Source organism: Leopardus geoffroyi, chromosome C2 (genome assembly GCF_018350155.1).
Source record: "Leopardus geoffroyi isolate Oge1 chromosome C2, O.geoffroyi_Oge1_pat1.0, whole genome shotgun sequence".
In the NCBI taxonomy this organism is placed as follows: domain Eukaryota; kingdom Metazoa; phylum Chordata; class Mammalia; order Carnivora; family Felidae; genus Leopardus; species Leopardus geoffroyi.
The window spans coordinates 71,955,578-71,982,102 of record NC_059333.1 but is presented as its reverse complement, the minus strand read 5'-3'; the positions used below and the strand labels follow the sequence as shown (position 1 = coordinate 71,982,102).

The 26,525-nt window shown below is 44.4% G+C and overlaps 1 protein-coding gene across 4 annotated transcripts in view; it reads left to right on the top strand.

The window, feature by feature from the left end:
* TFRC (transferrin receptor) overlaps positions 1-26,525 on the top strand; it is a 77,987-nt gene that overhangs the window by 12,900 nt on the left and 38,562 nt on the right. For 2 of the 4 annotated variants that reach the window (XM_045502449.1, XM_045502448.1), the window contains exon 1: positions 12,168-12,204. The exons of the other annotated variants lie outside the window; for them this stretch is intronic. In XM_045502449.1, the coding sequence (XP_045358405.1) occupies positions 12,183-12,204 (22 nt within the window). In that variant the 5' untranslated portion in view covers positions 12,168-12,182. Of the gene's footprint in view, positions 1-12,167; positions 12,205-26,525 lie in introns of those variants that run through there. 4 annotated transcript variants of the gene reach the window in all.

Sequence of the window (26,525 nt, the reverse complement as noted above, 5' to 3'; positions counted from 1 at the left end):
CTCAGGCCCTGTGTGTCCACAGAGGAAATAAAATCTTCCCCAAACAGAGCAGGTATTGAAACCCAGTCAACTAACTCTAATCAGCTTAGCGTTCGTTCAGTACACTCAAGGCATAGCCTGCCAGGTGTATGGATAATGGGATTAGAAATGCAAAATTGATTTCAGGACCACGGGGATGTCCGAGGGTGGCAGCGTGGAGTGGAGGTCAACAGCTCTGCCCCAGGCCTCCCAGCAAGTGCCAGCCATTCTAGGCACTGGGGGGTCTGACCCTCCCTGGGACAAAAGGGTGGCAGAACCTCTTCCTTGGGGACCCCATTCCTGTCAGTCCCCTTCCAGGGAATTCTTCCTTATATAGGTTAGGTTTTCTGCCACTATAATTACAAATCCAATATTTTCATTGTTTTTCTCTGATTATAAAATACTTGAAAGATACAAAAATGATTGGGGCGCCTGGCTGGCGCATGCGACTGTTGATCTTAAGAGTCATGAGTTCAAGCCTCATGTCGGGTGTAGAGATTATAAATAAATAAATAAATAAATAAATAAATAAATAAATAAATGTAAAAAAGATAATAAAAGTTTTTCTGCCCTTAAAAAATAAATAAGTAAAAATAAAAATGTACATATGAGGAAGAAAAATATGACCGATAAACCTGCACCCCCGAAATATTTTTGTAGTTCATTTTTCTTCTATACTTCAGTTTGCATACATAGGCATAGGTGGCGTCATCCCGTGTTCCGCCCCCGGGATCCTGATCTCTTCAGTTACCGTCAAGAGTGTAGTCTCCCCAGAGACCCTAGAGGAAGTCTTCCCAGCCTCATTCCTTAGGCCCAGCTCCCCGGACAGGGCTTGGCCCACACTGATGATGGCTGACTGGATTATCTGCCCAGGAGAGATGGAGACATCTCTTCCCCACGGTGCACTCTGTCCTGAGAACCCTCAAGGAGCAAGACTCTCTCAACAGTGGACTGAATTCTCTTGGGGAACAACATGTGGAGGGGCACAGAGTTGGGCTTAAGACCATAAAATCCCCCATGACCATGTTTTCTTGTGTCTTAACACAACCAAGGCGGCACCCTGCACAAAGGAGCACCACTAACACCGCCATATCCTTCATTTCATATAACAGGCACCTCACCATTCCCACCGTCCGGGTCTGGTTCTGTGGGATCCCCCTCACAGTTTCAACAAGACAATTGTGATTTTAGCTTGGCTTTCTGGCTGGTAACCCACATGGGAAAAGCTAGAGGGCCCCCCCTCACACGGCTTGGCCGGTTGCTGATTCTCTGACTTCCCGGCCTGGATACTGGGCCATTTACGTGGCTCGCTCAGATTGTGAGACCCTGGAGAGTCTCCATCTCTGCCCTCTCCGTCCAGGCTGCTTGAGGTAATCGGGTACTGCCAGAACATGCAAGCTGACACAGGGCCCTAGGTGGGCCCCGCCAGCCAAGTCTACACAGGCCTGGCAACCTATCCCCTTAGACCACTGAGCTAGCCTGAGGCCAGGGCTCACCTTCCTCCTCTTCCCTTTTCCCGAGGCTACACTATGCAAAGCATAAAACCTCTACTCTGGCCCAGCCATCTGTCTCGGGTTTATCATCACAGTCCCCACACCTTTGCTCTCTCAAATTTTTTTTTTTAATGTTTATTTATTTTTGAGAGAGAGAGAGCTAGCACAAGCAGGGGAGGGGCAGAGAGAAAGGGAGACAGAGGATCCGAAGCGGGTTCTGTGCTGACAGCAGAGAGTCCAATGCGGGACTCGAGCTCATGAACTGAGATCATGACCTGAACCGAAATCAAATGCTTAACCGAGTGAGCCACCCAAGCGCCCCCACAAACCTTTACTTTCTAACTGACTCCCTGCATCAGCACTCCATGGAAATGCAAACTCTTTTTACAAGACATTCCATTGATCAGAAACCTCACAGTAGTTTCCTTCTTTACTCAAAGTTAAATCCATTCCTTACAAAGCCATCTTCCGGGGCTCCACTGGGCTCTTTACTGTTCCTCCGATACATTAGGCATGCTTCTCCCTCAGGGCCTTTGCACATCGGTCCCCTCTACTTGGAATGCCCTCACCTCAGGTATCCATTTGGCCACCTCTCTCACCTAAAGTCTTTGTTCAAACCTCCCCTCATCGGTGAGGCCCACATTGTGCCCGTGTTTAATACTGCGGTCTGCATTCCCACCCATACCCGTCATTCTGCCCTATGCTCTTTTTCCAATAGCTCTATCACCTTCGAGCAGTCTAAATAATAAGCTTATTTATTTGTTTAGTGTCCAGCCTCCACCACCCAGAGTGTAGGTTCCAGGAGAGCAGGGATCTCTGTCCGTTTTGTTCACTGGTAGATCTTGCGTGTGTATAATCGTGCCTCGCACAAAGCAGGTACACAAGTATAGGCATTGAATGAATGAACAAAAGGTATTTAGAATTCTGTTTCTAGGAGGAAATTTCTGATGGGGAAAAATAAATGTACTTTTACCTGGAGCCAGAGGCAGAAATAGGGTGGAAAATGTTCACCACAGTCTGAGTTCCAGTTTGTTTTGGAATCTCCAGCTCACTCTCTCACTCTGCCCAGTCTGTAGTGGGGAGGAAGTGTCTTACGCGTGCACACTGCACGTCTATATGCGAGCCCGTCCAGGAGACTTCAAAGTAAATGGGCAGAGATGCCCTCAGCTTCTTCAGCCTCCATCTTGGACCAATTAGGTTTGATCTCAAGAACTTCCTGGACCATCCCAGGAAGGAGGGAGCTGGCAGAGTCCAGCAGGTGGAGGGCCCACAGAATCATTCTGTCTGGTGATACTTTCCTTTGTGGGCCCAGTTGGGTGTGAATTACGTGAAAGAAATGGGATGAATTAAATGATGCTCTAAAAGACCCTGAGGGGCGCTTGAATGACTCAGTTGATTGAGGGTTGAGCGGCTCAGGGTCCCACTTCGGTGCAGATAGTGATCTCTTGGTTCGTGAGTTCCAGCCCTGCATCGGGACTCTGCGCCTGCTTTCGATCTTCTGTCTTCCCCGCCACCCCCCCGCACCTCCCCCGCTTGTGCTCTCTCTCAAAATAAATAAACATTTAAAAGTTCCTGAGACAGCTCAGATGTGGTGGGAAAAGTACATGTTTTGTAGATACAAGATGTGAGTTCGGGTTCTACCTCTGCCTATGACCAGCTGAGTGATAGCTTTGGAAACTCCTGTAGTAGGAAGAGTAATGATCCCCAAGGACACCCATGCCCTAGTCCCCAGAATTGTGAATGCATAACGTTACTTGGCAAGGTGATTTTGCTGATGTGATTAAGGTTGTAGGCTTTGAGATGGAGACATTGTCCTGGATCATCCTGGTGGGCCCAGTCTAATCACATGAGCCCTCAAAAGCAGGACACTTTCTCTGGCTGAAGAAAGAAGAAAAATGAGGTCCAAGGGAGGTCTGAGAGATTTGAAATGTGAAAAGAACCCAACCACCATTGCTGGCTTTGAAGATGGAGGAAGGGAGCCACAGACCAAGGGATGTAGGCAGCCTCCAGAAGCTGAGAATGACCCCCAGCTGACAGCCGGCAGGGACACTGGTACCTCATCCTACACTGCATTGAACTCAGTTCTGCCAACTACTGGCATGGGCTTGGATGCAGATTCATCTTCAAAGCCTCCAGAAAGGAACACGGCCCTGTGGGCAGCTGATTTCAGCATTGTGAAACCTGAAGCAGAGAACCAGCTGAGCCATGCTGTGCCCTGATATCTGACCTACAGAAAGTTGACATAATGCATTTATGTGGTCTTGAGCTGCTAAATTTGTGCAACAACAGAAAATGAATATTCTCTTTGAGCCTTGATTTCCTCAGCTATAAAATGGAGACAGCGATGATAGTATCCATCTTACTGACTTGCTCAAGCACCTGAGAGATGTCCACTGTCCCCAGAATTTGCACGTGGTGCTCTTTCCCGCCCTCTCTGCCTGCCCTGTCTTGGTTGAGGCTGGAAGGGGTGATCCCTAAGTTGAGAGCACAGAGCAGGAGTAGCAGGGATCTGTTGTTGAGCCTTCTGTCGAGAAGAGAACAGCCTCAAGACTAGGAACCCCATCCTTCTAAGACAGGCAGGAGGACAGCGAACCCTCTTCCCAGCTCTTGGGGGAAGCCAAGGCCACGGTGGTTGAGAGGAGAAGTGGTAGGGACCCCGTTGCCTGTTCCTACTACCCCCTAATGCATAGTTCCACCCCTCCGGGAAGTACTTCACATACATATAGATCAGCCAAGTTAGAAGGGCTTTTTGAGACCATCTGGCCCAAACTGCTGTCACACGCTTGGGAAACTGAGGCTCAGAGAGAAGGATCCTTATATCACACACGCAGTTACTATGAAGTCAGTGATGAGGCCTCAGACTTCATCTCTCCCCAAAATTCACATCATGCATCCAACAGGCTGCACCAAAAAGCAAGCTCAAGTCCCAAACAGCCCCCACCTCCACTCACCACTGGCCCTATCCCCTACATCAGCTGGCAGCTTTTAGCTTCTAGACAGGGGCCAAGCCATCCTGTTTACTCTTAGCTAGAGGGACTTATCGCAGAGATAACCACATTCTCCCAAGACTAAATAAAAACAGCCACACTTCCAGATATTCATTCACGTATTTATTATTTATACCACACCTACTTCCAAAACCTATTTGAGGTGGCTCACAGTAAAAGCCACACGTACAACAGAGCTATTCAAAAGGGAATAAATGTCCAGTCAAAACCTTTCATGATTTTCAGACTGTGGGAGTGATTTTTTTTTTTTTAAATGACAAAAGAGGTCTTTGAGCTGAGGTACTTGAAGGGGTCAGGTCTTGGTATAGATATTTAAGTGTGCCTGGTCAGGTTGAGTAGTTAAAACTGGAGCATCTGATGGAGTACAAGAAGCAGGGGTAGGAAAGAACAACCATCGGGAGGCCAAGAGCAAGTGGAGGAGTAAAAGGCCCATTTTATCCTACCCTCCCCCCCCCCCATTCTTCCTTCTTGGATGCTGAGGTGCGATGATGTGATGCCTGGAGCTACAGCCACTGTTTTGTGGCCATGAGGCAAGACATACCCAACATGCTGAAGACGACAGAATGGAAGGAGCCTAGATCCTAGAGGACAGAGTTGAGCTACTGAACCAATTCTGAAGAGTCCACCATCAGTTGTGTGAAATGATGAAATGTTTCTATTGTTGAAGCCACTATTAGTCAGATGTTCTGTTACTTGCAGCCAAATGCATACAAATAGATGAATTGAAAGCTCATTGTGGTCAGCATGAGATGCAGTGGAAACGGACTTGTTTTTCCCAATGGATCATAAAAAGCTTCTTAGAAAACATCATTGAGGAGGGTCTTCAAGGATAGGTAGGAGGGGCCCCTGGGTGGTTCAACTGGTTAAGTGTCTAATTCTTGATTTCAGCTCAGGTCATGATCTCACAGTTCTCTCTCTCTCTCCCTCAAAAAAAGAAAAGAAAAGAAAAGAAAAAAGAAAAGAAAAAAGAAAAAAGAAAAGGATGAGTAGGAGTTTGCTAGGCAGGCAGGGGAAGGCAGGGCATGCCATGCAAGTGAAAAAGGCTTGGAGGTAAGAAGGAAGATGCAAGGTAAAGCAGTCACTCACAGAGGGCTGAGAGGTGAGAACACATCTAGAAGAATGTAAGCAGAACACAAGGGGCCCTAGACCCAGGATAAATGTGGATTTGGTTGAGCAGGCAATAGGGAGCCAGTGTGGGGCTTAGGCCAGGGCTAGGAGTGGGAACTGGAGGAAGTCAACAGGTTACCAGATATCCACGAGGAAGGATGAGTGTTGGGAATGAGTCACAGGGACCCAGAATACAGAGAGGGAGCCAGGATCAGTACTGAGACTTTAAAAAAAAATTTTTTTCTAACATTTATTTATTTATTTTTGAGAGAGAGTGAGTATGCAGGGAAGGGGCAGAGAGAAGGAGAGAGAGAGAATCCCAAGCAGACCATCACCAGCATGGAGCCCGATGTGGGGCTCAAATTCAGAAACTGTGAGATCATGACCTGAGCCAAGGTCAGATGCTTAACCGACGGAGCCAGCCAGGTGCCCCTCAGTATTGAGACTTTTTTACCAAAGAAGTTCTCACCTTTGTTTTGGGCCTCATCTAGGGACTGCTTGTTTTGTAGGAACTAGTCACCCTGATGGTAAGAACAGTTAGTCACACAAAATCTGTGTGATTCACAGCAGCTGCTGGGAAAGTCCTTACAAAGATTGGGAACCCTCAAAAAGAACATGCTGTGTGCTGTAGCACTTCAGAGCCTGGCCAGTCCCCTTCATGGCACAAATGAGGAAACTGAGCCTGAAGAAGGGGTGGGAGCCAATAGGCCACACAGCCACCTGGGCGCACAGCAGGACTGGAACCCAGTTAGCCTGGTCCTTGGACTAGCGTTCAGCTCCACAATCCTCACCTCCAGTCATAACTATAAATGGCCATGGATCAAACAAAGAACAAACGAGAAAACTGGGCCCAACAGGATGACACGGCCCAGCCTCCCCTCAAACAAAGAGAAGACAGATCCACGTTTGAAGCATATTAATAGGGCCTGTCTCCCAGAGTGAGGAAGTTAAAGATAAAATTCCTTAAGCCCACACTGATTACTTTTAATACTCCTTCAGAATTCCTAAGAAGCTAAACTTTTCTTTAAAAAACAAAACAAAACAACAAACAAGCTTTGAAGTTGTTTGAAGATAAAAAGTGTTTTGTGGGCCAAGGCTGGTGAGGGGATGGCCTCCCTGTATTTGGAAACAAACTTGGGAGAGTTCCTCACTGTTTGAGAGGTTTCTGCTATGAGACCACAGACATATTTGGCACCCCTTTGCTGCCCACTTACAGCGGTCTCAGAGTCTTTTAAGCCTGCCGAGTTACGTGGCCCTAAGGTGCCGGGGCTGACCAGGCCGGCTGCCCTCAGATCCGTTTCATCACTTACCAGCTGCAGGCCTGTCCTCTGCTCTCTCTGTGCTTTGGTTTCCTCACCCATCCATGAGGAATATAATAAGAGTCACCAGCTCATAACGCTGTTGTGAGGGTTAAATGAGTCGGTGTAAGGGCCGAGGGCAGCGGTTGCACCTTGTCCCATAAATCTCGGAAGGGAGAAGTGGGCCAGCTGTATCCAGCCTGACTGGGCCGCCTGCAGGTAGGTGCGGTAGGCCTTTGCTGTTAAGTGTGGTCCCTGAACCAACAGTAACTGTCACCTGGGAGATGGTTAGGAAGGCTGGATTCAAGGCCGGACCCTCAGCCTACTGAGGCAGAATCTTCATTTTAGCAAAAGATCCTCAGGGGATTCAGGTGAGCATTGAAGTTTGAGGAGCCCTGAGACAGGCCCCTGGAACGAGCACTGAAGGCATCTCTAAGTGGAGGGGTTTGGCCCCATTGCAACCAGAATCTTCTGGCCCTCCCGATCTTGAGACCAGATGCTCCTGGAGCTGCTGTTTTATGTCTCCCGCCTGCCTGCTAGGGAGACCTGGCCCCAGAGCCTGTCCAGCCTGACTAGTGCTTTCTGCAAGTCTGTCTGGATGTGACTTTTGTTTCCCTTTCTCTGGTTTGAGTCCAACAGGTGGGGGCACATGGGAGACCCTGGCCATGCCTTGAATTTGCCCGGAACAGGGAAGTGTGGTGCATCTTCTGTAGAACCTCTGGCTGTGACCAGAAATGACCTTCCAGAAATCCCTAGGTCACGCAGAGCTCAAGGCACTTTCTCCTAACGGCCCTCTAAAGGCCAGCCCACCCTGGCACTGAGACAGTCATGGGACTGGCTGTGGGGGTGACTAATTCTGAGAAGTTGGGGTCAACTAAAACCCTCAGCAAAGCAGAGAGGGGCCCATTCATTCATTAATTCTATCCAGTAGCATTTTTAAATAAATGACTGTATTTAATTGGTTCAGGTAGTTCCACTTACTCCAGGAGTCAGGAAATTTTTGGTGTTGCCACCAAATATTTGTGTGACCTCAAGCAGGTCAGTTTCCACGTCTGGGCTGACAAGGGATTAGTTGTAAAAGGAGGGAAGTTCTCTAAGATGCCTTTTCTCTGTTCAGAAGTAACATAAATACACCTGATTCAGTAAGTGGGGATCCAGTTAGAAAGGGCCTAGGAGGCTAAGCTGTAAAATTCAGATTTGATGTTTTAAACCTGTACTGTCCAATATAGTTACCACTAGCCACCTGAGGCTGTGAACACTTGAGACATGGCTGCTCTGAACGAGATACGCTCCAGGTGTAAAATATATACAAGATTTTGAAACTTTGTATGACAAGAAGAATGTAAGATATCTCATTAATATTATGTGGATACGTGTTGAAATTATAATATTTTGGATATGTTGGGTGAAATGGTAGACTTTATTACAATCAATTTAGCCTGTTTCTTGTTTTTTATATGTGGCTACTAGATGATTTAAAATTACACACTGAAGGGCGCTTGGGTGGCTCGCTCAGTCAGTTAAGTGTCGGACTCTTCTGCTCAGGTCGTGATCTCACAGTTCATGGGATCCAGCTCTGTGTCTGGCTCTGCCGTGGTGGTGCGGACCTCCTTGGGATTCTCTCTCCCTCTCTCTCTGCCTCTAATGAAAGTTCAGGTTTTGCTTATACCTCCCCAAAATGTCCATTTGAATGTGTAACCTATTGTTCTGTCTTTGGGGCATGACTTGGTGCTCAGTTGGTTATAAACCAGGAACAGGTCTCTGGAGTGTGAAGATAATTCTTCAGGTCATATTTTCATGACCTGGCAGGGAGATAAGTAAAGATCTAAAATAAAAAGACATGTTCACGCTGGGAATGGTATTGCAATGTAGTCTCCTGGTACAGTGAATTCTTCCCGGGCATAGAAGGCAATGCTTTGTGGTTTGGATAAAAACTAGAAGAGTAGCAAAACGTTAGCCGCGGCTTACAGGAAAGAAGTTACCAAACCATGCCTCTGTGGATCAACTTCCTCTCATGAAATCCCCCCAAAGCGGCCCTGTAAGTCATTTGCCATGTGGATTTTGAGAAACTGGCCCTCTCCTTTCTTCACCTTCTGGCCTCCTGAGCTTGCTGACTAGCTGCCATTCTGGGAGGCCTGGTCTGGGGGCCTCTTCTCCCTTGCACATGCCTGACCATGCTCTGTCCAGGGGTGCCTAGGTTGGGGTCAATATGGCAGTCAGAGTGAGGTTTGCAAGGGCGCAAGAGAGGAAGAACATTCACTTAAGTGTCAGCTCTGAGCCTCCCTTCGTTCCAGAAAAAGCCTCCTGCCTAGCTACAGCCCAGCAGATCCAGAGTGGCTCCCACTCCCGGGTTCTGTTTACTCTACCCAATTCTCTGTGCCCTTGACTGTGGAGCATGGGACAGTGTGGATGGGGCCACTGTCCCCCCTAAAGACCGTGTCTTCTGGGGCACTAGGACTGCATGGCCTGTACCCTCTGGGCCAGTTGCTTGGGCTATTTACAATAAGCACATTTTTCTCTCAGTGATTTGGAGAGGAACCAAATTCCCTTGACCTAAGCTCTCATTGTACAAACAAATGATCCCTCAAAAAGCCCTAGAATGAAAGGGTCATAGTATCCTTTGGAATAAAAAATACACAGGATCAGATAAGAACGGGCTTATTTATGGTGTGAACGGAGCTGGCCACTCATTTCGTGGGCGTCACTTGCTCCAGCCTCCCCAGGGTACCCTCTCCATCCAATCCAGCCACTGAACACCCAGCTTTCTATTACAAGGGCCCAGAGGAGGGGACTCCTGGCTCCGCAGTCCCAGCAGGGAGGGGCATTTCTGATTCTGGAGCCCTGGGCTTTCTTGGCTGACCTGGCCCTGATTGTCTATGGCATCGGGATTGAAACAAGCATCACTCATGCCATTCCTTCTTTCTTTCTTTTTTCCCTCGTTTTAGTCCTTTGCTTTTTTATGTTTGCATTATCTTACTTGACAGTTTGAAGTGTATAAACAAAACAGACAATTTAAGAATGGGCCAAGGGGGCACCTGGGTGGCTCAGTCGGTTGGGCGTCCGACTTCGGCTGAGGTCATGATCTCGCGGTCCGTGAGTTTGAGCCCCGCGTCGGGCTCTGTGCTGACAGCTCAGAGCCTGGAGCCTGTTTCAGATTCTGTGTCTCCCTCTCTCTCTGACCTTCCCCCATTCATGCTCTGTCTCTCTCTCTGTCTCAAAAATGAATAAACGTTAAAAAAAAAAAAAAAAAAAGAATGGGCCAAGAGTTTGGGGGAATTTCTCTCACAAGCTAAACCTGTTTAGAGTAAGAGTTCCTGGTTCCAGCGCAGCTGAGTCAGGGCCTTGTGAGCTTTATGTCGGATTCTTCTATTTAAAAATGTAAGGTGACTATCTACCCCAAGTATTCTTGCTGGTGCCCACCCTCAGAATCCAGCCCTCTCACCCCCCCCCCCCCCCCCCATCCAGGCCTGGCCCAGCTGACAGCTCTCTCCAGAGACTCATTGTGGGGAATGTCGTCTGGAGCACATGGCTCTGGCCTCAGAGTCAGTCAGCGGGGAGAACAGGAGATACAACTCGGGAGCGGACGTCATTGGCTACCTAAGAGGCAGCCTAGTGGACACGTTCCATCTGTCAGTACCTGCTTCCCCCTGCCCTCCACAGTCAAGGCCGCTTAACCCCAGCCATGTGTTCTGGGGCCAAGCCTGTTTTAGATCAGGAGCTGAATTTGATTCTGATCCTGCTCTGACTCTATCATTTATTTATAGTTGTAATCATTAACCATTTGTTGCACTCTTGCTGCGTGTCAGCTGCTCTATACATAGTGCCATTTAAAGCTCTAGGAAGATAGGGGCGCCTGGGTGGCGCAGTCGGTTAAGCGTCTGACTTCAGCCAGGTCACGATCTCACGGTCCGTGGGTTCGAGCCCCGTGTCGGGCTCTGGGCTGATGGCTCAGAGCCTGGAGCCTGTTTCTGATTCTGTGTCTCCCTCTCTCTCTGCCCCTCCCCCGTTCATGCTCTGTCTCTCTCTGTCCCAAAAATAAATAAACGTTGAAAAAAAAAAAAAAAAGATTTAAAGCTCTAGGAAAATAAATAAATAAAACTGGGAGCCCTACAAGGAAGGGACTATTAAGGTCATGTAGAACATGACAAAACTGAGGTTGAGGAGATTCAGGAACTTAGTCCCAGAGTCAGGTTCACTCCAGCTCCAAGTCTGCATTATGTCTTTTGTGATTTTTTTTTTTTTACTGTAAAATATGTCCTCAAAATAGTATCTATGACACATATAAATGATTTAATGCGTTACAAATTATGACAGATCTTATATACAAATAAGTTCTTGGTTATGTATTTTAGCGATATGTTTATAGCTTGTTTTTTGCTTTATTTATGGAATCTTTTCATAAAGACAAATTCTTAATTTTAATGGAATAGAATTTATCATTATTTTCCTGTATGATTTTCCCTTTCCATAGAGTATTAAAAAAAATCATTTCCTATTCCAAAGTCATAAAGATAGTTTTCTATATTGTTTTATAGTTGGGGCTTTCATGTTTATACCTTAAAGGTTTTTTTTCAATGTTTATTTATTTTTGAGACAGAGTGAGAGAGCATGAGCAGGGGAGGGGCAGAGAGAGAGGGAGACACAGAATCAGAAGCAGGCTCCAGGCTCTGAGCTGTCAGCACAAAGCCCGATGTGGAGCTTGAACTCATGAACTGAGATCATGACCTGAGTCAAAGTCAGAGAATCAACTGACTCAGCCACCCAGGAGCCCCTCATGCTTATGTCTTTAAATAAACTAGAGGTCTTTTGTGTGTGTGCTCTCTAAACTCACATAGGAACTACACAAACCGGGCTTACTTCTTTCAGTTGAATTTTTGCAAGATTTTATTTAATATTTACTGTGGGCCTATCTAGAAGTAGGTCTTGTACAGTAAAAAAAAAAAAAAAAAAAAAAAAAGAAAGAAAGAAAGAAAGAAAGAAAGAAATTACAGATTGCTAAAGTCTTGAATCATTAATTAGGAATTTACTGTTAAGGAGAATACTGCATATTTGTTAGCTTCCTGATTGATTGTTTTCACATGAGTATATATATGTTTATATGGGTTCTGTGGGCCACTGGGGATTCCCAAACTCAGTTCTTTTGAAATGAACCTGGTGTGGTGTGGTAAGCCTCGGGTTCTTGTTCACATTCTATTTTGTTACTTATCTTTCTCCACAGGGATATGCTATGGTCCAGAGATTTTTCTTAAGATCCTGCAATGATCCTCTACTTTTTCACCAGTAGGTGTTTGTGAACAACTAAATCCTTTATGTGGCTGTATGCTTCAAAGGTTAGGTATAAGCATGGTTAAGATCAAATGGGCCACGATTGGGTCATTAGGTCCAAACAACTGGCTTACCATAAGCCCACCATTGCCACTCTAGATAAACTCAAAGCTGATAGTCCATTATATATGAGTTTGTAGAACAGAAGTGGTTATGGGAGTTCTTTCTCATCCAATATGAAAAATTCCTTTTATTATAAAGTCACCTATTATAAAGGTTTCATCATGAAAAAAATAAAAAAGGCACTTGCATAGGGGAAGAAAATATCTCAAATACTACAGAAAGCTATAAAATGAAAAACTTCTCTTTCCCTCTTTCCTACCTTGGCCCACTCCCTAAAAGTTAATCATTATTGATAATATCCTATGTGTTCCATCCCCCAGGTTTCCTCATGCCCCTTTCCAGTCAGTTCCCACTGTCCCTACTTCCTGCCCTCCCAAAGGCAGCCACATTGCAGCTTGCTTGTTTGACTGACTCTATCTTGGATGTGATTTGGTCTCAGTGCTTACAGCTCTACCTTGTTCTTTTAAATAGTTGTATAATAAACAGCTGTATAGTATGCATGAGATGGGTGCATCAGAATTCCTTATAGATAGACATTAAGAATGTTATCATACATGAAAAGATGCTCAACGTCACTCCTCATTAGGGAAATAAAAATCAAAACCACACTCAGATATCACATCACGCCAGTCAGAGTGGCTAAAATGAACAGATCAGGAGGCTATAGATGCTGGAGAGGATGTGGAGAAATGGGAACCCTCTTGCACTTTTGGTGGGAATGCAAACTGGTGCACTCCAACAGTGTGGAAGTTCCTCAAAAAATTAAAAATAGACCTACCCTATGACCCAGCAGTAGCACTGCTAGGAATTTACCCAAGGGATACAGGAGTGATGATGCATAGGGGCACTTGTACCCCAATGTTTATAGCAGCACTCTCAGCAATAGCCAAATTATGGAAAGAGCCTAAATGTCCATCAACTGACGAATGGATAAAGAAATTGTGGTTTATATACACAATGGAATACTAGGTGGCAATGAGAAAGAATGAAATATGGCCTTTTGTAGCAACGGGGATGGAACTGGAGAGTGTTATGCTAAGTGAAATAAGTCATACAGGGAAAGACAGATACTATATGTTTTCACTCTTTTTTTTTTTTTTAATTTTTTTTTTTCAACGTTTATTTATTTTTGGGACAGAGAGAGACAGATCATGAACGGGGGAGGGGCAGAGAGAGAAGGAGACACAGAATCGGAAACAGGCTCCAGGCTCTGAGCCATCAGCCCAGAGCCCGACGCGGGGCTCGAACTCACGGACCGCGAGATCGTGACCTGGCTGAAGTCGGACGCTTAACCGACTGCGCCACCCAGGCGCCCCATGTTTTCACTCTTATATGGATCTTGAGAAACTTAACAGAAGTCCATGGGGGAGGGGAAGAAAAAAAGAGGTTAGAGAGGGAGAGAGCTAAAGTATAAGAGACTCTTAAAAACTGAGAACAAACTGAGGGTTGATGGGGGGTGGGAGGGAGGGGAGGGTGGGTGATGGGTATTGAGGAGGGCACCTTTTGGGATGAGCACTGGGTGTTGTATGGAAACCAATTTGACAATAAATTTCATATTAAGAAAGAAAGAAAGAAAGAAAGAAAGAAAGAAAGAAAGAAAGAGTTACCATAGGAGTGCCTGGGTGGTTCAGTCGGTGGAGCATGTGACCCTTGGTCTTGGGGTTGTGAGTTCAAGCCCCACATTGGGTGTAGAGATTACTTAAAATTTTTGAAAAAAAAGGCTGTAAAAAGTTTTTAAGTTTTGATTAGTCTTGAAGATTTTTGTACTTTTTCTTACTTGCTACCAACAGTGGGTTCTTCCTTTTTGCTTAACTTGAGGCTTTAAGGCAAAAACAAAAACTCAGTTTTTACTATGGAGCCTTACAGACTGAAGCAACGTTAATACCACATACTTCTGAGAAGTATGATTTGTATTGTTCCTCTTCAGTGGTTTGTGGGACTTTGTTAAAATTTTTCTTTTTCATTTGGGTAGGAGTGGAGGAAACATTAGAACTTTTGTGTGTTTTTTGCCAGTCTCCAACTCTGATCATTTTCTACAGATTACCAAGTCTGGAGGGGACAGTCCCCTGTCAGGGGAACTAGGACGGTACATGCCCATTGTGGAGACAGACGTACTAGACTGTCAGAGATGGGGCCCCTTAATAATCAAACCGTGTAACTGTCCCTGGTAGGGTGTCTGAGAAGAAGGCCAAGAGCAAGATTTGTACACAGGAGGTTATTAAAGATGACTTCCCGGGGCGCCTGGGTGGCGCAGTCGGTTAAGCGTCCGACTTCAGCCAGGTCACGATCTCGCAGTCTGTGGGTTCGAGCCCCGCGTCGGGCTCTGGGCTGATGGCTCAGAGCCTGGAGCCTGTTTCCGATTCTGTGTCTCCCTCTCTCTCTGCCCCTCCCCCGTTCATGCTCTGTCTCTCTCTGTCCCCAAAAAAATAAATAAACGTTGAAAAAAAAAAAAAAGATGACTTCCCATCTAACTCTTGGAGAGGAGGGAGGGCAGCAGGATTGGCAGAGGTTGGCCTGGGCTGCAGGTGGAGTGAAGACCTCAGCTGATCCTACAGCAAGAAGCTTTGGAGCTGGGTGACCCTTTCCATGGGGAGGACATGAGGCAGGTCTCTCCAGCCTTGGGTAATTTCCAGAGAGAGACTTCTCTTGTCCTAAACCCATTCTACCAAGCACCCTTATGATTCCATTTCCATTTCCTCTGTGTTTTATCGATAGGAAAACAATGTTCCACGTAGCTGCATGGGAAAAGTCTGAACTTCGTAGGAGTTTTATCTTTATACTTGTTTTACCTCTGTATCATTCCAAAAGAGGGTTGGAGGTGGCGATGGAGGTAAATACAACTTTTAAATTACTATATTAGCTATATTTTATTGAGTCCCACTCAAGGCCAGTGTACCGGGCTAATTATTTTACATATTTTATTAATGCTCAGAACAACCCTGTGAGGCAGGTACTATTATCTTATAGATAAGGATGATCATTGAAGGTAGGGTGTCTGAGAAAGAGATCAAGAGGGAGATTTGTACACAGGACGTTTATTAAAAATGCCTATGGGATTACTATCTGCAGAAGAGGGAGGGCAGCAGGATTGGGAGAGGCTGGCTCATAGGCTATTCAAAGAGGTCAAGTAGCTGGCCCAAGGCCACCCAGTTGGTCGACAGCAATGCAGAAGGTTGGACAGGCTCCAAGTTTGTTGTTTAAACCATTTGGTCCTATTGAGGATGACAGGAAGATAAGAGGAAACCAGAATGGTAGGGCCCCTATCTAAAAAATGCACACCCTGAAGTTGTGCACGGTGCTGGAATGGTGCCCCAGAATTGATTCTAACTCCCTGGGGCTACAGCAGAGAAAGAAACACAATCAGGAACAAGATTCCCAGCAGAACCTCTGCAGGAAAAGCAAAGCCATGATGAAAGAAGTCAGAACAGCAGTTACCATTGTGGGCAGGGTATTGACTGAGAGGTGGCAAGTGGGAGGTTCCTGAGAGCTGGCATTGTACCACGCTGTGAATCAGGAGCTGATTACTTGGGCTCAAGTACATAAGGACATTTTAAAAGCCATACACTCAAGGTTTATTCACTTTTGCATGTGTATATTGTAAGTAATGTGTATTTTGTACATTGTATGTGTGTATTGTGTATATTGTGTAAAAAAAAAAAAAAAGGTAATTAAGGGACACCTGGGTGGCTCAGTCAGTTGAGCGTCCGACTTCAGCTCAGGTCATGATCTCATGGTCTGTGGGCTCGAGCCCTGCATTGGGCTCTGTGCTGGCAGCTCAGAGCCTGGAGCCTGCTTCAGATTCTGTGTCTCCCTCTCTCTCTCTGTCTACCCCTCCCCAACTCACGCTCTGTCTCTGTCTCTCAAAAATGAATAACGTTAAAAAGAAAAAAAGGTAATTAAAAACTGTGTCAAAAGTAAAACAACCCAGTTGATCAGAAGAAGTTCAGCCTTTTCTGGTACTGAAGCCCTAGAAAAATTCCCAGAGCCCCCAAAGACAGACACTTTGTGATGTGGTGAAGGCCATCTTTCTTAATCACTCCTATGACAAGTTCAATCAATATTGAGGTTCTTGGGACTTTTCATTATTGTCCCTCAATGAAGGCAGTGGTGTGATGCTAAAGAAGAATTTAGTGAAGACTTGAGATGTCCACAGTGTGGTCCCAAGGCAGAGCTCTGGGTAGTCTTTGTCATTATTGTCAACTTGGCCTTCCCAGGGCTTATGAGGGTGCCTGAATGGGATTGCTTTCTTAGCTCTCTCCAAGACCATTGTAAGTCTCGGGCTGCTTTGGGTCTTGGGCTTAGACCCATTGCCATAGGGAAGCTATTGCTGCACACATACTGGGGGCATGGGGTGATTCCATGGCTGGGGAGCTGGGGTCTACTTACCCTGTCCAAATCTAGGTTGCCGAGACCACAGTCCCTTCTCTTACCTCATAGACGGTGCTACCAGCCACCAGACCTCCGAGTCACACAGCTCCAGGGAGCACCGACCCACACACGTGAACATAGTGCAATGCAGAGACCCTGTCAGCAACGGCCTGGCCTCCCCGCACTCTCTGTCTTTGGAAGAAGGGGGCTTTCTGCTGAGGAGGGAAGGAAAGGCTCCACCCCAGCCCCATTGCTCCACCGTGGTTGTGCTGTGGTGGGGGGCGTGTGGGGGGGGGCACTGGGAAGCCCCAAGAGCACTGTGGCCTGTGTGGCTGCCAGGCAGAGATGCTCAGGACCTGCTAGCCTATCCTCCTGCCACTACTCTGAACCTTGAGTATTAGCCAACCAGACAACCAGCCAGCCCTCAGGCCTTGTGCTTCATCCTAGCCCAGGCCATCATGGGTTCTGGAGTCCGTTGACCTGGATTCAAATTCTAGCTGTACACCCTCCTAGTGGGGCAAATTCCTAACCACTCTAAGTTTTCTCAGCTGTAAAATGGGCACAATGATTACACGAGTGCCCACCTCATTGGGTTGATAAGGAGAATTGATGTACGCACAATGCATGGCACATCGTATGTGCTCAGCATGAGTCAGCTTTTGGCACGAATCTCTTGTCTGCATCGTGATCAGCATAAGAGAAAGATATGCCTCTTATTATGTAATAGAAGTGGATATAATATAGAAGTGAGAAAGCTGGGGTTTGTTTTTAAATAATTACTTTCTTTTTCCATGGTTACAAAAATGTGGGAGAGGGAAACAGGAAGATGTTGGTCAAGGGGTACAGAATTTCAATTCTGCGAGATGAATACGCTCTGGAGATCTAATATACAACAATATGACTATGGTTAATGAGATTGTTTTATGTACTTGGAATTCGCTGAGAGGGTAGATCTTAAGTATTCTCGCCACAAAAAGAAAAGGAAACGGTAACTATGGGAGGTGAGAGAGATGCTAAGTGGTTTAACTGTGGTAACTATTTCACAATGTATATGTATATTAAATAATCTCATAATATATACCATTTCAAATTGTCAGCTATACCTCAGTAAAGCTGGAAAAAATGACAGGTTTTTTTTTTTTTAATGTTCAAAGTAATACACATTCATTAAGAAACGTTTAATGAAAAAGAAAAAAGTTTTAAAAATTATCTGCTATTAACTTTCTGGGATTTTTTCTTCTATTCCTTGCCAACAACTATGTGTATATGTATGTATATGTGTGTGTGTGTGTGCATATTTTAGCAACTTTATGCAATACAGTATTATTAACCATAGTCACCATGCTGTACATGACATCCCCAGGACTTATTTATTTATAACTAGAAGTTTATACATTTTGCTCACCTTCACCCATATATTTTTTTTAAATAAACTTTCTACTTTAAATTTTTTTTTTTGATTTACAGAAAAGTTACAAGGATAATACGGAAAGTTATACTTCACACCCAGTTTCTCCTACTGTTATCTTACATTGCTATTACACATTATCATATTTATCATATGAACCAAAGTTGATACTTTTTTTTTTTTAAGTAAGCTCTACACCCTGTGTGGGGCTTGAACTCATAACCCTGAGATCAAGAGTCTCATGCTCTACCAATGGAGCCAGCCAGACACCCTGATACATTATTCTTAACTGAAGTCCATACTTAAATTTGGATTTCTTGGTTTTTATGTATGTTCCATTTCTGTTCCGGGATTTCATCCAGGATTCCACATACATATAGTTACCATGTCTTGTTAGGCTCCTCTAGAATGCAAGAGTTTCTCAGACTTTTCTTGTTTTTAGTGAACTTGACAGTTTTGAGGAGTTCTGGTTAAGTATTTTGTAGAATGCCCTTCAGTTGGAATTTATCTGATGTTTTCCTCATGATTAGACTGGGGTTATGGGTTTTGGGGAGGAAAACCATAGGAATAAGGTGCCATTTGATCACATCATATCAATGGTACTATCAACATGACTTTTCACTGTGGATGTTGACCTTGATCACCTAGTTGAGGTATTATATGTAAAGTTTTCTTTTTTCTCCCCCTTTCATACGGTATCTTTTGGAAGAAAGTCACTATGCACACCCTATCCTTTAGGGGTAGGAAGTTCTTCTCTATGTCCTTAATGAAATAATATCTACATATATTGTTTGGAATTCTTCTTTTTTCTACTTATTTATTAGTCAATCATTTATTGGTATCAGTAGGATCTTGTGGGTATTTATTTTATACTTGGAGTTATAAGCCAGTATTATTATGCTATTTATTTTGTTGCTGGACATTGTTCCAGTTTTGGCTATTGGGAGCTCCTTCGGTTGCCATGGACATATCCTTGTATGTTTTTCTTTGAGTACTTCCTTACTTTCTGGCACTAGCAGATGTTCCGTATTTATGTTGTATATTCCATGCCCCAGCCATTTCTCCAAGGAGCTTAGTTTCTTTTTATTGAGGAATGGTATTGGAAACCAAGATCTGGGCACTGGGGGTCCTCATTGTACCTGGGTGTTGTTGCTTCTAGGCTCTCTCAGTGGACAGAACTAAGAAATATATATATGTATATGCTAATAGCTTTTTAGTGGATTCATTAGGATTTTCTATCTACAGAATCTTATTAATTACAAGTGGGAGATAGTTTCACTTCTTCCTTTTCAATCTGGATACTTTTTATTTATTTATTTTTTCTTGCCAAGTTGCATTAGCTAGAACCTCCAGCACGTGTTGAATACAAGTAGTGACAGTAGGCATCTTTGTCTTGTTCCTGATCTTAGGGGAAGACATTCAGTGTTTCAGCACTAAGTATGATATTAGCTGTGGTTTTTTAATAAGTGTTCTTTATCAGGTTGGGGTAGTTTCCTTTCATTTCTTAAGTGTTTTATTTTTTGGCCAATGTTTATTTATTTTGAGACAGAGACAGAGTGCGAGCAGGGGAGGGGCAGAAAGAGAGGGAGACAGAGAATCTGAAGCAGGTTCCAGGTTCTGAGCTGCCAGCACAGAGCCCGACACGGGGCTTGAACTCACAAACCATGAGATCATAACCTGAGCTGATGTCAGACGCTTAACCGACTGAGCCATCCAGGCACTCCTGTTGAGTGTTTTTACAATGAAAGGGTGTTGAATCTTGTCAAATCTTTTTCTGGATCTATTGAGATGATCATGTGGGTTTGATCTTCTATTCTATTGTTATAGTATATTATATTAATTGATTTTCAGATGTTAAACCAACCTTGTACTCCTGGGATAAATCCTGCTTGGTCATGGTGTATAATCCTTTTTATATGTTGCTCATTTCAGGTTTCAAGTATTTTGTTGAAAATTTTTACATCTATATTCATGGGAGATATTGCTCTGTTTTTTTCCTATAAAGTGTTGGTTTTGGTTTGAGGGTAATACTAACCTCATAGAGTGAGTTCAGAAGTGTTCCCCCTGCCTTTATTTTTTGGAAGAGTTTGTGAAGAATTGTTACTCTTTCTTCCTTAAATATATGTTAGAATTCACCTGTGAAGCTATATGGGCCTGAGCTTTTATTTGTATGGAGTTATAAAATTTCTATTTCAATTTCTTGTTACAAGTTTATATAAATTTCTATTTCGTCTTCAGTCAGTATCCATAGTTTGTGTCTTTCTAGGAATTTGCCCATTTCATCTAAATTGTCTAATTTGTTGACATACAGCTATTCCTAGTATTATTTTATAATCTCTCTTATTTCTGTAATGTTGGTAGTGATGTTCTCCCACTCTTGATTTTCATATTTTGAGTGAGTTTTTTCTCTCTTTTAATTTGGTCAGTTTAGCTAAAATTTTGTCAATCTTGATTATCTTTTCAAAGGACAAATTTTGGTTTGATTAACTTTATTGTTTTTATATGTGTATACTAATCTGTGCATACACATACATCCATAATTGTTACTATATTATATCCATCTGTGACTATATTAAGCTAAACACAGGTTCATACTGATATCTCCAACTCCAATCTAGTATCACATAATTCATTCTAGCCTTTCCCCCTTGCTCATCTGTAACTTCATACTGCAAGAGTAGTAAATTTGGCTCCCATTATCTGCCACCCACTTACTTATTTGTTTAATCCCAGTATATGCGTATAGTGGTTTCAGGATTGTTAACCCATATCCGCATAGGAAATAACTTTATCAATTAAAGTATAGTGCTCAGGTACAGTTCCTTTTGCCTTTGGTCTTACAATCTCCACTCATTTCCAAAGTCATTTAGGTCAACATCCACTCTCTTCAGTTAAATTATTATCATATATTTTAATAACAGATTCTTTTATCATAGTCTACATTCTACTCTGGGATTTCCCTGACCTAATTTTTTTTACATTAAGGTTGATTCCTTGTGCTATAAAGTTCTGTGTGTTTGAAAAATGCAGTCTCATGTAACATACAGAACAGTTTTACTGCCCTAAAATGCAGTTCATCTATTCAGCCCTCTCCACTCCCCACACTCCTGGCAACCACTGATATGTTTTATATTTCTATAATTTTACCTTTTTCAGAATGTTATATAAATGGAATAGCCTTTTAAGATTGGCTCTTTTCACTTAGCAATATGTGTTTCATTTAGCAATGTTTTGTATGTTGTTGCATGAATTAATAGCTCATTCCTTTTTATTTCGGAATAGTATTCCATTGTATGGGTGTACTGGAGTTTTTCTTTTTTTTCATACCTTCACCTTTTGAGGACTATCTTGGTTGCTTCCAATTTTTGCAGATTATGAATAAAACTGCTGTAAACGTTCATGTGTGGATTTTTGTGTACATAAGTTTTCAAATCTGTTCAGTAAATGCCTGTGATTGCCATATTGAATGGTAAAACTATATGTAACTTTATACGAAATGGCCAGTCTGTCTTCCAGAGTGGCTCTACCACTTTGTATTTCCACCAGCAATGAATGAGAATTCTTACACACTATGACAGAGGACTTTTCAACTAAAATGACTCCAAATCTAAATTTACGGCCCTCTATTAATCTTGCTCTTTACTGCTCCGATGGATCTAAAGCCATGGGAAACCACAGGAAAGTAAGGGTGTGCCTGGGAGGGAGATACAGACCCTTTGATTAATTTTATCAATCTCTTTGTCAATGGGTAAACTTATAAGCACCAGATGTCCAAGGACATCTCATTCTGCTAACAGTAAAGGACTATAGTCGCAGAGAGGAAAGGTTCTTTCTTTGCTAAACTGATAATCCCAACCTCTCATGTGAGATTTCCTCCAGGCCATGTATATTTTGCACCCCTTTCCAATAATCCAGATAGTACCATGCTATAGGGAACTACAGATATTATATTTCTAAAACCAATACTTTCGTTAGCCTTTTTTATTTTGTTGTTGATAGTAGGAAAAGTATAATTTGGGTTGAATATCTTAGGATAAGATGGTCCCTTTCTTATTATCTTTGAATTCTAACTGGAGATGAATCTTAAGATACAACTGTGATAGGAGCAAATAACTATAGCATCAGGAGTCCTGGCTTTAATGAGATTCAGTAGGACTGACAGGTACTAGGACACATCTGGGGAAAGGGGGTCAGGATGATCAGTGAACAGGAAAGACAAAAAGAATAATAATTTATTGGGGTGCCTGGGTGGCTCAGTCGGTTAAGTGTCCAACTCTTGATTTTGGCTTGGGTCATGATCCCAGGTTGTAGGATCGAGCCCCATGTCCGGCTCTACACTGAGCGTGGAGCCTGCTTAAGATTCTCTCTCTTTCTCCCTCTGCCTCTCTCCCCTGCTTGCATTCTCTTTCTCTTTCTCTCTAAAATTAAAAAGAAAAAGAATATGAATAAGAAATTATCTGGGGAAGAGGGAAGGAGCCCATGGCAGAAGTGGATGAAGGGCCCCCTGGGCCTGAAATAGAGAAAGATGAAGGAAGTCGGTCTAGAAAGTCAGGAGGGGAGAACAATTGGGGTCTGATCTGAATGGAAGCTGAGAGTGAGAAGTTTGGGGAGAAGAATCTGGGCCTCAGTGAGTTTAGGAGTCATTCTGACCTAAAGTTTTGACAATAGTATCAGCAACAGCTAATAGAGTTGATGCCCCTCTAAGGTGTCCACACCATTCTAAACACTTTACTGCATTATCTCACTCAAACCTGTGAGATGAGCACTATTTTATAGCATCATAGAGAGAAGAGATATGATTGGGGTTTGGAGAACTTAAGATACCTGGAGATAAGTACGTATCTCTAAGACACTTATCTTAAGATGAGATTTCAATCTGAGTTTTTTGGTTCCAAAGGTGACTTCTTTTTGTCTGTGGGCTCTTGAGTACCTTCTGTGCTTTAGCTGTGGGGTATCAAAGTGCTCATGGCCTGCCCAGATGGAACCTTCCGGATTCCCCAGGCCTTGTTACCTCCAGGAGGCCCCCTACATCCTCCTGGCCAGTCTTCCCTCCTGTGAACCCTCAGAAATCCTTGTCTAATGGGTCCCTGGCAAGCACATGTTGCCTTGAGTTTCAGCTTTTGCATTTATCATGCAGTTCCTGAATTTTTCACATTCTGCTTTTTCGTTTGTTTTTTTCCCCCCTAAACTTTTTTTCTTTTCAAACAGACTTTGTGTTTTAGAACAGTTTTGGATTTATAACAACACTATGAAGACAGTACAGAGTTCCTGCCCAGCCCCCACACTCAGTTTCCCCCATTATTACCTGTTAGTGTGGTGCATCTCCCTCTTGACCATTTTCGACACACTTATGTACATATCAGACAACTTCCAGAAACACAGTTTTGTTTGGAGTGTCTCAGCCTCCTCCTCACCGCTTAGAAACCATCACTCGACACAGGCCAAATATCATGGAGCCGGGCCAAGGTGAAGTCCTTGCTCTTATTCCAGGACAGTGATCTGGGGTGACATGCTGAGGTTTCAAAGCAGGACGTATCAATATCTCTTTTCCTTCCTTGTGGAAACTTGAAACTCTCCCAAGAGTGAGCTCTGACAATAAACAAAACAAAGATGGAGGTGCTGGAATCTCTTCTATGCTTTTCACCAGCAGCACCCATTTTGTGATTCTCTCTAATTCAGGGCAACTTGTTTGGAGAAGTCAGCCAATGAACAGGCTGGTTTTGTCTGAGCCCAGGAACAAACCGATGCCAAAGGAGTGCCCTTCAATAAACACTTATCGAGCACCCACCAGGTGGCTCTGGGGAGAGTCCCCAGAACTGCCCTAAATCTGTAAAACACAGTGTTCTGGAGCAGGGAAGACAGGAGGCAGAGGCCCCAGCTTTGGGGAGGAGGATGTTGGGTTCTCTCTGGGACAGGTTGGATTTGAGTGGGTTATCCAGGTGGAGGTGTCCACAGGCACCTGGGAATAAAGATCTGCACTTAGAGAGAAAAAGGACACAAATTGGTATTTGTACAGGGAGCAGAAGGAATCTCATTGTAGAGGTCCAGATGTGAGCATGTGGGTAGCTAACCTTCAACTCATCACGTACCTTCTCTCAGATCATTCATGACATTTGCATATCTGTTGCCCCCCTTGTTTTATAAATCTTCTTAGAAATTAGATAATGATGAAGCACGTCTATAGATCCACTGTGCTGACCATTTTTCTGTGTTAAGTGATACGCAAATATGAAACAAGAATGCTCCTCTTAATGTTTCAAAGGCTTTTGATGCTGCAGAAGTAGAATAATAGGCTGCTGGAAGATAGATGAGTGATCAAAGAGAACTCAAGGGAAGCCTTCTTTTTTTCTTTCTTTCTTTTAAATGTTTATTTATTTTTGCGGGGGGTGGGGGGGGTACAGAGAATCTGAAACAGACTCTGTGCTGACAGCAGAGAGCCTAATGTGGGGCTCGAACCCATGAACCGTGAGATCATGACCTGAGTTGAAGTCAGAGCTACCCAGGTGCCCCTCAAGGGAAGCATTCTGAGGCAGCTGTTTATTGGCACAGTGCTTGACACACAGTAGATCCTCCATAAACATTAAATACACCATAAATAAGATAAGATGAATGGGAATGTGAACCCATAAAGGCTCACTCATTCACAGACTGATTGTCTCTATTCTGTGTACACAGGGAAAATGAGAGGTATGCCTCAGACAAGCAGTAGGGACTTGACAGATGGCCCCAAAGCAGCTCAGGCTTACAAACAGGACGATGTTATATAGTCTCTCTTGCAGAGGGATCTTGCACACAAGCCCAGATTGGTGCCCGCTGCCACTCAGACAGGATGCTGGTTTAGGGCTATTCATGACCCAACCCAGTGCTAAGCAGCCAGAGAGAAATGGGTCAGGGCAAGGGCGGGCCTTCCAGGAGCTAATTGCACAGAGATATCCAGACAGGCTGAAGCAGCGGCTGCGGCTCAGTGTCTGAGGTCCTCAGGGGCAGAATCAGAGACTCACCCAAGGCTCAGTCTCTAGGGAAGGGCCTTGGTGGGTCAGGGACATCTCAGGTCTAGGCTACCCTGGGGCAGAAAGGATAGTCTTGAGAGCCCATTCCCAGGCAAGGCCCAACAATGCCACCTGCACTATGCCCGTACCAGTCCTCCACAGCTCCAAGTGTGAGAGTCCTGACACAGAGGCCACCTCCCTCTTGCTAAATCAGGTGAATAAAAGGAAGCAGGTCAAGGCTGGTGCCCCCACTACAGCCAACCTTTAACTAGACTCCAAAATTAGATTCCCAAATGCGCACGCTGTGGTTTGTTTCATCTCTTGTGAGTGTGTGATTGGGCTGGCAGGGCGGGCAGGGAGGAGTGATATAGTAAAGCTAAGAGTTTTTGTTTGTTTGTTTGAAAGATGGGGGTGGGGTATTTGTGGTGGTGTTTGATCATTTTCGAAAAATCCTACCCTTGTTCCAGCCCTGGCTGGGTCTGCAGGAGAGGGTGGTGTTCCCGGGCAGAGTCTGCAGGGACTGGCTATCCAGCTGCCCTTTCCTGGAGTAACTCCGTGAAGTCCACAATAGGTCATTCCTCTAATTCAGTTTCAGAAACTCAATTTTTATCAGTTCCCCTATGGTCATTAAGAAATCTGCTACCCAACGGCACAAAACACTGATTCATCAGCCGTCTTCATTACTCTGTGCGGAGCAAGAGGGCTGCTGGCAAGGCTGAATCTTCATACTGGAGTCTAACATCCTCTCAGGGGGGAAAAGCCTCAAGAATTAGGATGAGTGGGTTGTTTGGCAATTGTGGAGTTCCAGCAAAGGAGCTGAATGGTCTTAAGGGCTGTTTTATTTAAGCTGTGATCGCCCCAGGAATTGCCCTTGTCCACGGAAAAGCTTGGTAGAATATAAGCTGCTACAGTTAGAGAAAACAGCTGCCAAGCAGAAACCACTTTCAAGTCAGCTGGCCACACAGTGTGCCCTCCCTGTGGGGCGTGCTGGAGAAGCAGGCTAATGAAAACCTCTTTCCTCTACAATCTACTCAAATGTGCTCTGAAGCAACCTGGGCATCACCAGGGAGCTTGTTAGAAATGCGGAGTCAAGTCACAGGCCCCCACTGGGAACTTCTGAGTCAGAATCTGCATTTTAACAGACCCCCAGGAGACTTGCATGCACAGTATAGCTTAAGAAGCCCCCAGGCTAGCGTCCAGGCTCCATGTGGATCTCAAAATCCACTTCAGTTTGATTCAGCCTCAACACCTGCAGGGAACCTGCCTTTTCCTTAGTAAAGTTAAGGGTGGACCTGGGATCTCCCTCCGTTAATGCGGACAGCACTGGGCTCAGCAGGAATGCCTCCTGTTCCCTGGATTCTCTTTCCCTTTGGAGCTGCCACTGCCTACATTTGAGTCCTGTGTTGGACTTCATTACACAAGCCAGTGGGTCCCTTCAGATGCTTCTT